Here is an 18,385-nt window from a genome sequence, read left to right as displayed (position 1 = left end):
CTGTCCCTCTGCACCCAGACTTCAGGGGGGGATTGTCACCTGTCCCTCTGCACACAGGATTCAGGGGAACTGTCACCTGTCCCTCTGCACACAGGCTTCTGGAGGACTGTCACCTGTCCCTCTGCACCCAGACTTCAGGAGGGGACTGTCACCTGTCCTATCCTGTCATCACTGGCTACTGCCCAGGCTCACACAACACCAGGCCCTGCTGTGGGTGCCCCTCACATAAGTTGGTCTCTGTTCTTCTGAGTAGACCCCCCTCTCACTTCTTGTAGAAATAGGTGAGTGTCACATTCATCCAGCATAGCCCCAACTCCTGACTCCTGGGAGAACAGATACACAGCTTCCTGCAATAGCCATACGTTGTCCTAGGATATCCACATAGTGCAGCCACAAGCACTTGGGTCCCCAGACATAACTCCCGTCCTCCCCCTTAACAGACAGATGGCCTCTCTCCAACCCTATGTCCCCACTCTTCTCACTGTTCTGCTCCCTGGTGACTCTATAGTCCTGTGCTGTGATGGTCCCACCTGGGCTCTCTGTCCCCAGGCTGCCCTGTAACTCATTTCTCACCCCCAACCCCACACCCCCAGCATAAGACTGGTTCAGACCTCTGTTGGGGTGCCAAAGGATAAGCAACCCTCCTCCTTGATCCTCAGACTGAGCCCTTCCCCTCTGCACCCTGAGGCTACCTACCCATTCTTCAGATAGCCCTAGAGTCCCTCTCACCAGCCACCTCTTGTGTCCCCAGGGCTCGTTGTTCCCTTCCCATCATGCTTCACGGGACTGTTGCAGATAACACCTGGGGATGTCCTGACCAGTTTTGCCCCAGCTGCCGGGAATCTCACTCGTTGTGGTGGTCTCACCTCCTGCTCAGTTCACCCCTGGGGCAACCACTTCACCTGTGTCCACCCTGTCTACAAACTCGGTCCTATCAGGCTGAACCATAAGAGAGATAAGGGCTAAAGACTTCGAGAGCCTCCTCAAGGCTTAAGATCTTACTGCCAAGGAGTGATAAGCCACAGAGCTGCTATCAGATACGGGAACAGTGCTGTCAATAGGAGTGTCTGCCTTCCAGCCACGGACAGCTGTGGGTGGGGGCAGGGGGGAGGGAGTCAGACACTTCCAGTGCTTGAAGAGACACCAGGGAGAGGTATTCCAACACTGCTCATTACTCCACTCCATCCCTGCAGCGCTCGGGGAGACCACCCTTGACTGTGGGGGTGGGGTTCTCACTTTCACCAGTTCTGGGGCAAGGGCTTTGCAGCAGTTGCTTTGTACTGTAGCTACCAAGTGCTCTATGGATACTGCTGCTACATTTTTGGAGGCTCCCCGGCCCTGGAACTACATCTGCTACCTCTCCCACCTCTCCCAACCAAGCGGCCCAGGGAAGGGACTCTTTTTTTTTTTGTTTGTTTTTCAAGACAGGGTTTCTCTGTCCTGGAACTCACTTTGTAGACCAGGCTGGCCTAGAACTCAGAAATCCTCCTGCTTCTACCTCCCAAGTGCTGAGATTAAAGGCGCGTGCCACCGCTGCCCAGCGGGACTCTTAATCTCTGGGAACCAACCCTAAGGCCTGCCAGTGCTGATGGCAATTATGACTTTATCAGCAAGATAAAGGTTGCTGGGCCACCTCCAGGGAGGGGGCTCTGGAGTCGGGAAGAGCTCTGCTAGGGATCAGAACGGGCAGCCTGACCTCTCCGTGAAGGAAATACCAATTAATTATCTTTTTTACAGGCAAACCAATTAGACTCCCTAATCACCTGTGTAGGACACGGAGGCAGAAGGCAGAGAAACTGCAGGAATAAACAAGACTGAGAGGACAGGCCTTATCGTGAAACAGCTGCCCTGGGCCCAGGACTCGCCAGGAGCAGCACAAGCCGGAGGCTGAGATATTTTCTTTGTTTAAGTGAATTCAAAAACTCAAATATTACTAGCCCTGAGGGGATGGAATGGACTCGCCTGGAGGTGACCAGACACAGTGCATTAGTCTTCCGTGTGCACTCCATTAGCCAAGGAACAGTGCAGGGCCTGAATAAGTTAGCGGTGGGGTTCCCATCAAAAGGACACCTACGGGAGCTTTGCATGCTGCTAAGGTCAGGCAAGCAGCCTGGGTTTTGACAACTGCCCAGGTGTCCAGGTGAGGGTTTCTATGCTGACAGTATGGCTGCCTTGGCCATATAAGGATGCTCTTGTTCTTTTGGCCCTGCTGTGGCTGGAGCTAACTTGGAGGGTCTGCCATCCACTGACAGAGGTTCTACCCCTAGAGCTATGGGCAGCAGTGCCTGATTTCTATCCAGTCTTTGCTCCGGCCTCCCCAGCATGCAGCCCTCTAGCTCTCTCTCTGACTTCTTAGCTTGCTTTCCACGGGCCAGCAATCAAGTGTGGCACCCCGAGGCTTCCAGGACCAGAGTCTGAGTAAGCACTTCTCACACAGTTCGCACACATCCAGGGATTACCCACTGCCCCATTTACAAGTGGGGGGAACAGGCCCAGGCACACAGGGCAGCAGAGCTCTGCAGGTGACCTGTTCTATGGGTTGTTCTTGCTTCCAGTTGGCCTGAGGAATGGTTTGAAATGTCTCCCATAGCCTCATGTGCTCAGTTCTTGGTCTCCAGCTGGTGGCACTGTTTTGGGAGGTTGAAGAGACTCTGAAGGGAATCAGGTCACTGGGGCATAGATTTGAAGGTTATATCAGGTCACTGGGGCATAGATTTGAAGGTTATATCAGGTCACTGGGGCATAGATTTGAAGGTTAATCAGGCCTCTAATCTACTCTTAGTGGGTTTTGTCCACCAAGACGTGAAGAGGGAGGTAGGTGAGCTGGATCAGTGGGTAAAGAATTTGATGAACAAGTGTGAGGTCCTGAGTTTGGATCCCCAGTGCATATGTAAAAGCTGTGTACTGTGCCTCTGGCTCTACCTGCCACCATACACACCAATATATGTAAAGGAAGACCCTCTTCCATTATTGTTCCTGCTGCTATGACATCTTGCCCAAGTGCATGGGGCCAATTGGCCATGGATGGAAACCCTGAGAACCATGAGCCAAAAGAAACCCTTGCTCCTCTGAGGTGGCTGTGTTGGACACTGTGTCACTACTACAGGTCATCTGCCTGATCACTAAGGTGGAACTGTTTCAGATTTGGAGGACTGATGTCTGTGTCTGCATGCCATATGACCTCTCCTGAGGCTATACTATTTGACCTGGGGCCAGGGGGCCTAGATGGAGAATCAGCTGAGTAAATGGATATTTATTGTGTAGGAAAATACACTCCAGTCTCTAGTTTCACCCCTGCCCTGTTCCCTTTCCCCGTAGGCCAGCTTTGGGCTTTTTTTTTTTTCTTTTTGAGATTTTATTCATTATTATTTAATGTGTTATGGTATTTGCCTGCATGTATGTATATATACCACATACATGCCTGGTGCTCTGGGGGGCAGGAGAGGGCATCTGATTCCCTAGAAAGAGAGTCAGAGATAGTTGTGGGCTGCCCTGTGGATGCTGGGTATTGAACCTGAGTTCTCTGGAAAAGCAGCCACAGCTCTAAACTGCTGAGCTATTCCTCCAGACAGGTCTCCTCTCCTGACCAGACAGTTTTGATCTATTCTTTTATCAAAAACTTCAGATTGGGCATGGGGGTACATGCCCGTGATTGCAGCACTCAGGAAGTGCAGGTAGGAGGATCAGAAGTGTAGGGTTCTCCCTAACTACATAATATGAAACCAGCCAGGCTACAAGAGACTCTGCAAAAAACTAAAATTAAAAAAAAAAAAAAATGTTGATCTTTAGAACCCTGGACAGGGATGGTGCACAGCCTGGTGACAATGGTGACTGCCCTCTATCTGTTTTCTGAGCCAGGCTCTTGGTAGGCAGTGGTGGCTCTGGGGCCCCAGGCAGATGCAGTATCATGGCTGCTCAGTAGAGCCACGAGAACTACGAGGTGCCTTGGCTGTGCAAAGCCCGTCCTTACTCCACCCAACACTCATTTGCCAGGAGGGCCCCATGTAATCTTCCCTGTTTCCCTGAAGCCCAGAGGGCAGAACTTATCCTTAGCTACAGCCCATTTCCCAAACTCTGAGTAGTTCTCGAGAGCTTGCCTTGGGATCCAGAGTGTGAACACTGGAGTGATTTATTTGCTTGGGTTCTTCATGGTGACTTTAAAAAAAAAAAAAAATTAAGGCAGGGTTTCATTATATAGCCCAGCTCAGCCAGCCTTGAACTCACAACAATTCTATTTCAGCCTCCTAAGTGCTAAGGTAAAAGGCATGAGCCCTTTCATGCCCATGTGACTTTTTTCTTTTTTTCTTTTTTCTGAAGAGCCCACGCCTAAGCCGCTTGGAAACTCCTTTGTGAAACTCACAGCCTCAGGCACGCGGCTGCTCCATGCCTGCCTCTGGAGCTCCCTGTCAGAACTGCCTTGGAACAGGGAAGCCAGCGTGCTGCTGCTGGCAAGCTTCCAAGACTTGGGCTAATTCGAGGTTCTTTCTGAGTTTGTTTCTGACACCCCGCCCACTCCTCGCCTTCAGGAGGCTCTCCCCAGCCAAGCTGTTTGTATACAGCGAAACAGCAAGGCTGGGCCACTGGGACAGCAGTAGGCCCTGTGGGGATGCTGAAAGGGCCCCAGGCCAGGAGGAGCTAGTAAGGGGTTCCTAGGTACCTGCTTATGTGGGGTTCCTGATCACATTTCATCTGCAGGCAGCTCCGCTCGGAAGCCACAGCTGTCCTGGGCAGCCGGTTAGCAAGAACGGAAAAGCAGGCAGCAAAGCCAGCCCGGGTACAAGTTTGGGTGTCCACTAAGCCTGCAGCCCTCCTGAAACTCAGCCCCACCCTAAGTGGCTGTATGTAGCCTGGAGTATGAGACTCTTATGTCCCTGTACAGGATGGATACTCGAAGTCCTTGAATGAGCAGAAACTGACTAGAGAGCCCTGGGTCAAGGCCACAGATGAACAGGGCTCTCTGATCACAGGATTAGGAATGGTTGGGGTTCCTATTCTGGCTAACCTCATGCTTGCATGCACAGAGCAGGTAGAGAGGAGAGCTGACAAGGGTCCTGGGTAAAGGGGAGTAGCAGGCAGGAAGGGGTCACGAGGCTGGTATTGCAGCTGCTCTGGTTGACTTGCCTTCTCTCTCACTTCCCTCATCACTGCTCCTGAAGCTGGGTGTAATAGCACACACCATAGGAGGCTGAGGCAGGGGAATCTTTATGGGTTTAAGGCCAGCATGGTCTATATGAGTGAATTCAGGACAACAAGGACTTCACAGACCCTTGACTTGGCTTGGCTTGGCTTGGCTTGTTTTTTTGAGACAGAGTTTCTCTGTGTAGCTCTGCCTGTCCTGGAACTTGCTCTGTAGACCAGGGTGGCTTCGAACTCAGAGACCCACCTGCCTCTGCCTCCCAAGGGCATGCTCTAACACCACCTGGCTCATAGACCCTGTTTTGTTTTTGTTTTTTGTTTTGTTTTTTTAAATGAAACATACAACAAAACTGCCTTCAAGGCTGATCAGGATGCAGGCAACCTTGCTACTTGTCTGGTGCTACTTTAGAATGGCCCAGAGTCATAGGAGATGGAGGTCTCAGCCCTCCAGAGACAGCAGGCAGGAGACCTTAAGGCCTAGGGCAATAGGGAGCTAGTGTTCCCATGGAGACAGACCCGGTCTGGAGATCTGCTTGTCCCTGCTACCTCTACCAAGGTCCTCTATGGAGCGGACCATACTTCCTCTCTCTGTCTCTGCCTCAGAATGGTTTCTGCATTGGTACTGTCAGCGGAGTCAGAAGAGCCACCAGAGTAGTGACTGTGCATGTGACCATATGCCATTTAAGATGCAATGCTTCCCGTGCAGCTGGGGCCTCCTGAGAGGGCCACTGCCCCATGCCCTCTGCCTTGACTTGCTGTCCCTGGAGGCCCGTACCACGGTAGAGCATGCCACCACCTCCTTTCTGGCAGCGGTGGGGAGGCCTCCTGGTTCTCAGAGCTAGGGGGACTCAGATATCTAGCTCAAAACAGAACAGTGGGACCAAAGGGGGGTGGGGAGAACTGGGTTCCTTTAAGGCAGCTAGGGCTACCCATGGTCCCACTGTGGGCCATGGCTACAGAGGCCAGTTGGCTTCCTCGTGCTTGGGCGGATGGGCATAAAGGGCTGCAAGGGCTGCAGGCTCCATCTTGACATCAAGGTGCTGCTCAAACCTGTCCAGCAACTACAAACTCTCTTAGGAAACTGCAGGTAGGAGGGGAGGAAGGTCTTTTCTTTCTTTACTCATAAAAGCTATTGGGGAATGAGGGGTGTGGCTCAGTGGTATTTGTGTGCTGGTGTTTGCAAGGCCCTGGCTTCCATCCCTAGTACAGCAAAAGTCCATCAAGATAAAAGGTCTCAATTCTACAGACAGCTGTCCACACAGCAGATATCAGGGCCTGGAATCACCCTGAGGCTTCCTGACCTTCCACTGCAACTCACAGAGCACCTGTCCATGGCAGGAGCTCAAGGCCAGAGACCATGGCCTTTTCCTGACTGCAGTGACCCTGGGACTTATGAAAGCTCCAGGCTACGCCCTCTGGGGAAAGTCTCTCTGCCTGTCACAGGTCCTACTATAGGTAGAAGTAGACTCTGAGTTTTTGGCAAAAGAGGCATTGGGTCTGCTCCCATCCCCGAGTAGAACAGATGTTCTGTGAAATTACTAAGGGTCCACTCTTTGATTTGGTTACAGTGACAGCTTCCAGGCTCCACTAGGCACTATCTCTTCCCCCTGGACTCTGGCAGGGTTTTAATGGGGCTTCAAGGCCACATAAAATGCCACATGGCATTAGCCTTACATGACATCCCAGACATGCTTCTTGGAGATTCAGGCACACACTACTCAGTGGCCTCTGATTCAGGGTCACTCTTCATTTAAATGCCCAGTTGTCTCAGGCTGGCCTGCAGTGCCTGCCTCATGTGGCTGGAGCGCCCACCTCTGGCAGACACACTCTTACTGGTTCACCTCCCATCTAGCTCTGCAGGCCTCACCTCTACATAGGTTCTCATAAAGGCAGCATGTGAACCTCCAACACCAGGTGCTGTGCCTGCTCTCTGCTGCTGGGGGTGGGCGCTGCTCACAGGCCCAGCTGTTTGTATATAGGTATACAGGTCCACATCTACATCTATGTTTACATTTGCCTATAATACAGGTGCTATACTCAAACATCCTTTGACTTCTGAGGGTCTCATTTTCCATATCTGACCTCTTGCCTCAGGGCTCTCAAGGCAGGAGCTCCCTGGAGCTACTCTAGTGTCCTGACTCTAACCACCATGGTCCTCACAGAGCCTCCTCCAACCTCAGGCTCAGACCACGCCATGCAGTGAGCCTTCTTTATGCCACTTAGGCTCTGTCTTTTGTGCTCACATGGGTCCCAGATATGCCCTCATTATTAAGACTTAATAATTTTACGATTGATTTGCTTAGGCAGGAAGAGAGAGAAGAAAAACAAAAACAAAAACAAACAAAAACAAAGCCAAGAGAGAACGGGGCGGGGGAGGGGGAGGTGGGCAGGTGAGATAGCTCAGCAGGTAGAGGCTTGCTGCTAAGCCTGACCTGAGTTTGATCCCCTGGAACCATAGAGCGGAAGGAGAGAACCGACTTGGGATAGTTGGGCTCTGACTTCCATATTATATATGCCACTGCATGAACACGTCTTCTTCCCGTAAATTAAGACAAAAATAGAATTAAACTCCTTTTTATATGAGAAAAGCGAGAACCTGTGAGAAGTAAGAAGCCCTAGGGGAAGGAGGCAGTGAGAGAGAGATTCAATTTTACTCAAGAGAAAAACAGAACAAAGTCATGCTGAAGGGGCAGCTGAGTCCTGGGCAGGGGTTGTCCTCCCCTTCAACCCCATCTGTGCGTCAAACTGCAGGCTAAACTTACTCAAGGTTAACAAGTGGGGACCCCGCACACAAGCCTTCTTTCTGTGTGTTTGCACAGACTGACATCTAAGCAAACTTCCACTCCCATTGCTGCCTCAGTATGGGAAGTAATACATCTTTTTATGCTATATTTTTCTGGAACTTCCTCTCTCTATAATAATTCATTATAAAAGAATTTATAGTACAAACTTCACTTTAGAAATATGGCTCTCTCAGGATATCTTGCAGTAATTAACCACAGACAATTAATATTAAAATTCAGTGTCACCCTGTGAGGCCATGAAAATTTCCAGAAATTCTCTGCTAAACATTCTGCCACTTTATTGGCGAGACTGAATTAGCGACAAAGGGCACCTTGGTTTTAAAAACTGCTATACAGTAACAGTTGATTCTTCACAGATCAAATTCAATGAACACTCAAAATCATTTATCCAACACATGAAAAAGAGAGACCATTCAGACCAATTGGAAACATGCAGCAGGATGGTTTTGTGCATGAGAGAGAGAGAGAGAGAGAGAGAGAGAGAGAGAGAGAGAGAGAAGGAGAAAATCTGACCTCATACTGCAATGGCTCTTTTAGGTTCCCAAAGCTAATTTGCAAGGGATTGTCTGAGCCACAGGGCCCAGAGCCCACCTCTCCATCCTGCAATCAGCAGCCCGCACCCACAGCGTCCACCCGCAATCATCCGCACCTGCCGCATGAGTCAATGGGCCCAAATTGTGGGGCGCGGCAGACGCCCCACCGAGAACAAGGAACACAAAGGGCTCTGCGCTTCAAGCTGTGGGTGGGAATTACAAAAGGTTAAGAGACTAAATATAAAAAGCCCTTTGAATATAAAATCAATGTGCTTTGTTGCTAAAATCTGGGTGCTGTAATTTATCCAAAATAGGACTTGCAATATCTGGCAATAATCCACGCCTAGGAATTGTCGGTTCTACTCATCGAAATGCAAATAGTCTACTGGAAATTTAAAAACAATTAAAACAACTGAAATATTTCATACCAACAGAATAATGAAATACCACATTTTGCAATTACCTATTACTGACTTTAGGGCTCCCGACCCCCGACGCAGAATGTATTGTCTTTCTTTGTTTTATTATTTGTAAAGGTGGAAACACAAGTTTTTAGAGGGTTTGTTTCCTGAATTGTCTGGAATCCCAGACCAAGGAAGCCTGAGACCCTGAGTCCCAGTTGGAGGCACAGTGGGCCAAAGCCAGGAATGCCTCAGAGGAGTGGCCTCAATGACCTGGTGGCTGCCACATGCTTAGCAAACCTTAAGAATGTTGCTACAGGTGGGGGTAGAGGGGCTGGTCTGACTCTAGTCTCTGGGGGATCAGTAGCCTCCACCCAGGGACAATGCCTCCTGAAGCCCCTCCTGCCAGCTGTGTCTAGTTCCCTCCCACTAGGCCACTGTGTGCAAGCCGATTATCTTTCAGTCCAGAGGAATTGACAGTAGGTTGGGGGTGCCACTTGTCTGCAGAGGGGGAGGGCTGTTCCTACCTTGGGAGATGGGACTCCCTCTACCAATGGCTGTTGGCCTCAGGCTTTGGGAACACGCTGAAACACTGTAATTGCTTTAAAGTGTGTGCCGCCTCCTGCTCGGCTGTAGTTTCAGGTCTGACTCATGTATGCTCTGTATTTCACCCACAGTTTCCTTCCCTGTCTCTCCTCAGGGCAGCCTGACCTCCAGGCTGGTTTGCTCTAAACAGAAACCCCTTGGCACCCAAAGGTGCCAAACGGCAGGTTGGGGGAACATGCTGTCCTCTAGGGAGTACATGGTAGGTAGGAGTAGGCTAGGTGGCTTGTCACCCTCACTCTCACATGAATGACCCTGAGCAGAGGCTGCTGGTCAACCTGGAAAACTCCTGCAATGTGAAGTCAGCTGAAGCCATTGTGGCTGTTTCTGCAGGCCTGCTCACTACGGATGCTATTACAGCCACAAGCCTATCGTCACAGCCCTGTGGTCTGGGGTGTTAGAGGCTAGTCTGCAGGGCTTTGGGAGTCATAATGGGACAGCCTTTGTCACAGATGGAGAGTGGATACATGGTCTGCAACTAAAGTGGTGCTGGGGAGCCTCTCTGACATCCATCTATGTACGCAGCATGGATGATGTACCTTGATGGAATTTCTACTTGGCAGAGATGCCCAGTGTCCAGTTTCCCCTTCTTCTCTAACAATGGAGCCTAATCTTTGTTGGCACACTATGCTTATCTCCATGTGATGGATATGTGACTGTATGATTGAGTTCTGCCCCTCATATGTTCTCCTTCCTGCTTAATAAGATTTAGCATGATGTCAGAAGCGTCCTAGAGATCATGCCATGGTAAACAAAAATGACATAGAGCAGAATAAAAGACAGAAGTGTGGAATCCACAGCTGGTGACGGACCTGCCCCCGTTCCTGGCTTCTGTGTGAGGAAGAAGCAAACACCAGTGGAGTGGAGGTTACTACTGTGTCATTTGGAAAGAGCAGCCATATCTCACTCTGAACACTCGTCTGACTCGCAGTAAAGCTGTGATTGTGGGGCAGATGGGTCAGTCCCGTATATCTGCCCATCAGTTAGAGCATGGAGGGAAGGAGAGGGAGGAGAACCATCCTTGACTCTGGCTGTACACGTGGCTTCTAGTGGTGTCTTATGTGCCCTGTACAGAAGCATCATCCTAAGGCGTCTCAGCAAGAACAAGAACCATGTAGCTCCTCGTTGTCTTCACTCAGGCCTTCTGCTCAGTTACTGTCTACTGACTGGGCTCTGAAGGCTCTTGTCTCTGCCTTGCTCCTTAGTGACTTGTCTAGGTGGCTGGGGAGGTAAGTGAACACTTTCTGAGATGACCAAGCACACAGTCAGGACATCCTACCCATAGGGTCCTTGGTACCCGGCTCCTTCCAGTCCAGCATAGGAAGCAGCTCTAAGGTATTGCTGCAAAGCTGCTCCCTAGTCCTTCACATAGCATTCAGAACCACAGGGCCTGAGGTGGCCTCATAGGCCCTTGGCAAGGATCTGCCTAGAAGGGAGAATGTTGGCACCAGGGACCCAGTAAGGGAGCAAAGGAACCAGGCCAGGGACAAGGGCAAGATGATCAGTTTCTGTTTGTTTGTTAGTTTTTAAATACTGAAGTCTACTCTAAGGACACAGTCCCCTTACACAATAAGACTGCTTTAGCTGGAGTCTCTAGGCACAGCTTGGCACGTCTGTGTAGGGCTTGCCTTCTAGCTCCTTGTCACAGGTTGAGGCATGCCTCCTTGGATACCTCCTTCCTGTCAACCCAGAGAGGGGCTCTAGGAGCAGCCCCAGATGTGGGAGAAGCCTGGCTAGGTCCCTGGCAGCACAGGCTGGTCCTAAGCTGTGACATTCAGGCTTTCCAGTTACAGGGGCACTCATCACGAGGGTGAAGGGTTTCTTTTTCAGACCTTGCTCTTGCTCAGGACGGTTAAACTTCTGGAGTGACTTAAAGGCTTTGCAGAATGCCTAGGGAGGAGACACAAATGGTCAGAGGGCTCTTCCATTCTCCGGAAACTGGAGGTGCTAGATGGGGACCTTGGAAGTACCGCTGGGATCACTGGGGCAGAGCAGTTAGGGGTGTCTCTGTCACTGAGTGTAAGGCAGACTAACAGGAGAGAGTACCCAGAAAGAAAGAGCAACTTTGGATGTTACATTGATAGCAGGAAAACTAGCTAAATGGATCGAAGCTGAAAATGAGTAGTACAATAAATCTGTCTAAATGGATCACAGAAATGAAGGGTAAGCCTGAAGGATCAAGAGCGAAGGGCACGCTCTACTCTGTCACCACTAGCGGGAGGTCGGGAGGTGGGGTGGGTGGGGAAACAGAACTGCCTCTCCTGGGCTCTTGCTATCCCATGTGGCTTTGGCCTTTGCACTTTCCTGCCAGAGATCTGGATCTTTCGTGCAGCAAATGGTGACAGAAGAATGGAAGGATGCTTGGTCCTGGAGCACAGTCTCTGCCTGGTCCTGGAACACAGTTCCCGACTTGGTCCTGGAATCCCTGGGGGCTGAAAGACTCCTGGAAAATGGTGGGAATTCATGTGGCCCTTGTTTGGAGAATAGCTCAGCTCCCAGTGGGATCTAAGGGCCTGAAACTCCCTACCATGGGCCACTCCTGGACCCTTTACCCTACCTGTTGTGACATATGGGCAGACAGAGCAAAGAGCAAAGATTTACTCATACCATGAGACTCTTAGGCAAGAAAAGTTTTAAGAAAGGTAGAAATAGGTAGAAAGCCATTTCCCGGATCCTTGGTCTGCCACCTTGGTTCAGTCTATTTAAGTGTGTTTACCTCACCTAGCCCTCCTATACATGGTGGGAGGTGGGGTGGTTGTACACATGGCCTGTGGAGGTTGGTGACCTCATTTTACAGAATCAGCAGAGTCTAGTTAGACAAACAGAAAAGGCATCCAGGCTCTCACAGCTGGGTCCAGAGGTGCTGGTCAGCCCTCAAGGAACTCCAAACAGGGAACAGTGACCAGGGATGTAGTCAGAGTATTTGTCTAGAATGACCAAGGTCAACATCAGACTTCAAGTATCAGACTCAAAGCTTTGTGGTTCTTCTGAAAGGAGACCCATGCTCTTTGTGACTCCTGGGTGACAAACACCTCACAGATCTCACATTGAACCTGGCCTTGGCTCCTACGTTAACCTTGAGTGTACTGTGCTCCTGTGCCTCTGGGTTACCTCTTCTTAGATTGTCCTAGGATACTATCACATAGACTCTGAGCCACACTGGGGAGCTGCCTGCAGGAGACAGGGCAGGCACTTTCAGCAGCATAGAACAAGCTCTGAATTCTGGGGCCTGGTTTTCATTGAGACAGCAGTACTTGGCTCTGAAAATCTTTCAGAGCAGAAGGCGTGGCGCCCAGTGAGTATTTTTATGCAGAAATATGAGAACTATTCTGCCAATGCAGCATGAAATTGCTCCTGTGACTGAGGTGGAGACAGATGAAGGGGGAGATGGACCAAGTTGCCTCCTGGGGTTCACTGGATCTGCCGGCCCCAAGGCCAAATCAGCATGGCTTCTGTCCATGGGTATACAGGGTCTGCTTGGCTTCTGGAGCCTGTAGCTTGCTCATTAAGGAAATACTATGAGCCCCCACCCTATACTTTGTGTTTCTGTGGGAGGATCTGCAGCCTTTGCTGCTTCTCAAGATTGCTGTCTGGACAATCCTCTTGTTCTCAGAGATGTTGCTGCCCTGGCAAAGACCACCAGCCAACAGGATTGCTGGGGGATACCCCAAAGGTGTGTGCTGCTGAGATCTTGACTTTCCACCTCACCACTCTCCTTTTTGTCCTTCCTCTATCCTGTGAATAACAAAACTGCAGAGAGCACAAGCCATCAGCAATTGTCAGGAGGGCCGTGGAGGGCCACAGGGTGAGAAGTCTCGGGATGAACCTGAGGTGGCTCAGGAGAGCTTAGGCATCACACCAGGTAGGACAGCCAGGATAGCACATGGGGCAGAGTTAGGGTACAGGAAGCTCTAGCCTGTGAAGAGGCTAAGCCATCAGAAGAGAGAAGAGCAAGGGAGGAGGGAGGAGGGGGTTGTCTGGGAGGGGTCACCCCTGCCCAATGCCAGCATGAAGGTTCCTGGGCTTAGAGACTGAGGCAGGCAAAAGACAAGAACAGACTTAGGGGCAGAAGTGCTCTGTGAAGGAGTTGTGACAGGGTGGCAGTATGCCTAAATGGAATCTTCAGAGTAGTCATGTGACTGGACAGGCACCTGGTGATCACAGCTATGTACTAGCCCCAAAGAAAGGGACTCGACTTAGGGCTGTGTGTAGTTTGCAAGGGCAAAAGGGGTCAAGGTAGGACTCTGGCTCCCACTGGCAGCCACAGTGAAGTGACAGGCAGGTGGGAAAGACATGTCTGAAGTATGCTTGTGATGACCAGAAATGTTCTGTCATACCCTGGCTTTTGCCAGGAATTATGGGCGGCATACACCCATAATTCTAGTACTAGCAGAGCTGAGGCAGGAGGAAGATGTCTGTGTGGCTCACACAGCAAGACTGTGTCTTAAACCAACTCCAGGCTCATATATAAGTCATGGGGAATTACAAGGCCACGTCTACCCTTGGTTTCAGGTCTGGGATGGGCTACAGTTTTCTAACACTTGGCTTATGTCTTTCTAATCAATCACCTAGGGAACCAGTTCCTAACATGTGGCTTGTGACCCCTTTGAGGGCTAAATGACCCTTTCACAGGGGTCACATATTAGATATCCTACATATCTAATATTATATATATATTATATATCTAGATATTACATTATGATTCATAAGTGACAAGATTACATTCATGAAGTTGCAATGAAAATAACTTTATGGTTGGGGGTCAGCCCCACATGAGGAGTTGTAGTAAAGGGTCCCAGCCTTAGGAAGGTGGAGAACCACTGACCTATAGCCTGCACCCTGTCCCTGAGAGCCAGAGAGCTAGGATCCCAGTGCCAGGGGTTGGGAATCCTGGCTGTCTGTCCTGAGTCAGAGAGTCCACAAAGGGTCCTAAACACAGGTATGTGATTTTGCCTGGAAGACGCCCTCTTACAAAACCTTCTCACTCCTTTTAAGAGCACAAAAGAGGCCAGATAGTGGTGGCTCACGCCTTTAATCCCATCATTTAGGAGGCAGAGACAGTGGATCTCTGTGAGTTTTTGGCTAACCTGGTTTATGAGGTGAGTCCCAGGACAGCCAGGGCTATGTAGAAAGAGCTGGTCTCAAAACAACCAAAACCAAGGAAAAAGATACAAACAGCATTTGTGATGTATCAGAGTACAAGAGAACTTAATGCCACCAAGCACAACAGACTGCAGTGACTAAACTTCAATTGCATGAATAATTCTCAAACAACTCAAAGGAAATCTGGCTTTGAACTGGTGGACCTGGCCAGGGTGCAGGTCTAGCCTGGCCTGGAAGTAGGAGACCCATCTCAGTGCAGTGTGAACCAACACACATGCAGTGACATGGACTGGAAAGCCGGGTAGCCTGTGACAGACAGAGCCACGGACCCATAACCATCTGTACTGCTGAGCTTAGGTTGGGTCCTATGGCTATGACCAGCCTAGGACCATAGGCTGTCCTCCGTAGCTGCCTGGGTTGTGTGCTAAGGATGTAGGCCACAGGATCACCCAGGATGGGAAGCCCCATTTCTCCCTGGCCCCGTAAAGGCAGCTATACTTGCTCTCTGCTGATGGCAGCTCAGGCCTGTATGTACCCCTGAGCTTCATGTTTCACTCAGGTCCACTGTGCCTTGTCACTGACACATCCAGGTCCTGAGGGCTCTGTAACTTTGGATACCCCTGATTGCTGCTATAACCCACTCACCTGGCAGGATGCTGAGGGTGTCTCCCTGGCCATGGAAGGCTCCTGAGTCCAGCACAGGCTCTGAGTCTCTCTTGGAGAGTAGCAGGTCAGCTCTGGCACTTTCCACAGTAGACCCGGACTCCTGCCCCCAGGACACGGGCACAGACAGAGGGTAGGAAATGCACTGGAACCCACTAGGAAGGAGACATCAAATACCATAGTGAGGCTCAAGGGAGCAAGGACAGGCAGGGGGACAGGGATGAGGCAACTCACACTTATGTATATGCCGTGGCTCTGACCCTAGGACTCAGGCTAGTTGAGGAGCAACATTTAGTCATCCTTGGAGGGTTGTGTCGCTCACCCTGAAATGCTTGCTGAGCTGGGTCCAACCAAGGCCAAAGAAGAACCAGTGAGTGGCTTTCTTTCTATGTCCTGTGTCTGCTGATTACGAGGCATACAGCACCCTCAGGCCCCCCACTCCCTATCAGTCTACCTGATTCTGTTTCTACCTTTCAAAGTCTAGCTGGTTGTCACTATGTCCTAGGCCTGCCCTAGTTATAGTACATGGGGCATTTGGGCAAGAAGGACGGAGGGACCTCTCTCCAGCCTAATCTCCTCAATGCCCCAGGGAGGGTGTATCCTCCTTACAACGGGGTCTGGATGGGTGTCTCCATGTGATCTTCATCCATCTTGAAAAAGCTGACCTCAGAGTACTCTGGGAGTTGCACATATCTGACACCTGCTGAGATCTTCAGGACCCGGCCACTCTCACCTTCCAAAGGAAGAAATCAAGAGACATGTCCCTTATACTGTGTGAGGGATGGAAGAGCTAAGCCAGGGGTGGGTGGATCTGGGCTCCACGTTGGAGGTGAAGGGCATCTGTTTGTCCTGTTGATAACTGTCTGTGCCTTCGTTGGATGAGTGCCTAGCAGAAGTCTCCTCCTGCAGCTTTCTCTTTTCCCTTCATACCTGCTCCTACACCCTGAGTCCTGGACACTGACTCTTCAACTCTGGGCCTGGCCAACTGCCTTCATGCTCTAGGAGAGTCTCTTCCTAACCAGCTCATGGGTCAACGTGCTACAACTTGCCCTCAGCTGGTCAGTTACTCTTTCTGCTCATCCACCAGCTTGACCACAGGCTATAAGCTCAGCCTCAATCCCCCTCTTCCCCAGTCACTAATACAGGGCCAGGTGTACAGCTGATTCCTAAAAGCATTTTCTGGCTTGGTGCACATGCTGCAGGCCTGACTCTCTGAGCACAGGGCCTGAGGAGCAGATAGCCCTGTCTTTTTTGAGCTACAGATCACTGTGCTCTTCTGGGGCAGGCAGGGGTGGTGGAGCTGGGCACATGGCCACACCTGGAAGACCTAGCAGAGAGAAGTGCTGGCTAACATATGTTGTGGGTGGGGCAGGATGGCTGTGGCAGTGATGGGCAGGGGTGTGATGGAGGGGAGCAACGGTCCTGAGCTCCCAGACCTGACACAGCTCTAAGATGAGTCTCCAGCTTCAGGGGGGCTTAGGGAGTGGCCAGGTTCCACAAACTGAGAAAATGTTTAGACAAAGTGGCAGGCCCCAGTGGGCTCGGACTTGAGGTAGCAATGACAAGGGTCAGCTCAGACCCCAGTGCTCCCCAGCAAACTATCGCAGCGGAAGAAAAAGAGCTGGAAATACGGGGGAGGAATTACGCAGGGTCCAGGGACATCTGAGCACAGCTTAGGGCACACATGAAAGAAGACTCCACGAGGCTAAGAAAGAACTGAAGGAAACTCGGACATGGGACTCACAGGGCTGGGGATGCTTGTCTCTACTAGCCTAGATGGAGAGACTGGCTAGGTGCTCTGAGGGCCTCGCTTCTGTCCTGGGGAAAAGCTGGTACTGGATGGTGCTCTCTCCTTCAGACCTGCTGGACTAATCATGAAAACAAGGCCAAAAGGATTAAGCCTTCTTCATATAACTTTGCTCTGCTTCAGGATAAAAGCTCAAGAATATTTATAGGAATACAAAAATATCTGGCATCCAACAAAGTAAAATTTACAATGTCTGGCATTAAATCAAAGATTACCAGGCATGCAAAGAATGCAGGAAAGTATGGTGTGTAATGAGGAGAAAAATAAATTAGTTACAACTGACCCAGGGTGCTGGAATTAAAAATCAGGGACAAAGGGAAAAGTACTACGATCCACGCTGTAGTCCCGGCAGTAGAGTACTTGGGATGAGCTGGGGCTCAGGGACACCCTCAACCAGAGTGAGTTTGAGACCCTGTCTCAAAACGGAGAGTGGGGGATCAAGTTCAGTAGCTGTGTTCTTACAGCTCCACAGTGAAAGCAGAAGCACAGGAGGAAGGAAAGGAACAAGGAAAGGAAAGGCGGAGGCAGGAGGGGCTCCTGCAGAGTTAAGGCCAGCCAGGGATGCAAAGAGAGATTCTGCAAATTACAAGTGAGGTTAAAAAGTGCAGTGGGTGGGACCCACAGCAAATTAACTGATGCGGAAGAAAAGATTCGTGAGCCTGAAAATAGAGCTGGAGAAGTCATCCAAACAAATTAAACAAGGAAGGAAAGGAGGGAGGGAGGAAGGAATAAAAGAACAAAAAGGAAAAGGTGCTTCTGCAAACAGTGGGACGGTTTCTAGCCATCTCACACATGGGAAATAAAGCAGAAATAGTGGCTGAAATTTTTCCTATGTCCATGGATGCAAGAAGCTCAGAGCAGCAGAGATGGCGGAGCAGCAACCCTTCATCACTGAGGAGGAACCAGAAGCCTGGAGTCGGGGAGGGCACCTCAAGGCATCCCTCAGGGGGAAATCCAATCAAAGTGCCTCCAGACATCAACAGCCAGCCTCCATTACAGGCTGCGGCCTGGAGGGATGAAACTAGATGGAGACCTCCATCTACTGTACGAGGGAAAGAAAGCCAGAAGAGAGTTGATGGAGTCGTAACTAATGAGGCAAAGGGTCGGCAAGATGGCTCAGCAGGTAAAAGGGCTTGCTGCCCAGCCTGATGAAAGGATACTGCTGGGACCTGAAAAAAAAGTCTTATCTACTATATTAATAATTATGGTTAATGTGGATCAGTTAGAAAGAGGAAATTCAAGCACAACTAGAACCCAATACTTCCGAGGAGGAGGAGAGTCTGCGTCCAGCCTGAGCTACAGGGTCCTAAATCTTTATGACCCTGTGTGGTGGTT

The 18,385-nt window shown here is 50.4% G+C and overlaps 1 protein-coding gene across 7 annotated transcripts in view; it reads right to left on the bottom strand.

Moving 5' to 3' along the window:
• Positions 1 to 18,385, bottom strand: part of Morn1 (MORN repeat containing 1) — a 60,127-nt gene that overhangs the window by 19,917 nt on the left and 21,825 nt on the right. For 4 of the 7 annotated variants that reach the window (XR_004121237.1, XM_031379731.1, XM_031379730.1 and 1 more), the window contains 2 exons: positions 15,853 to 15,976; positions 15,226 to 15,398 (listed from right to left, as the gene is read on the bottom strand). Coding sequence is in view for 5 of the 7 variants with exons in the window: in XM_031379731.1 (XP_031235591.1) it covers positions 15,226 to 15,398; positions 15,853 to 15,976 (297 nt within the window). In the remaining 2 variants the exon portion in view is untranslated. Of the gene's footprint in view, positions 1 to 8,984; positions 11,921 to 15,225; positions 15,399 to 15,852; positions 15,977 to 18,385 lie in introns of those variants that run through there. The other 3 variants (XM_031379732.1, XM_031379734.1, XR_004121236.1) reach the window with 3 other exon arrangements.

The sequence above is a fragment of the Mastomys coucha genome, unplaced genomic scaffold (assembly GCF_008632895.1).
Source record: "Mastomys coucha isolate ucsf_1 unplaced genomic scaffold, UCSF_Mcou_1 pScaffold18, whole genome shotgun sequence".
NCBI classification, from domain to species: Eukaryota; Metazoa; Chordata; class Mammalia; order Rodentia; family Muridae; genus Mastomys; species Mastomys coucha.
Note: the sequence above shows the minus strand (reverse complement) of the source record. Positions and strands in the feature narration are given on the sequence as shown.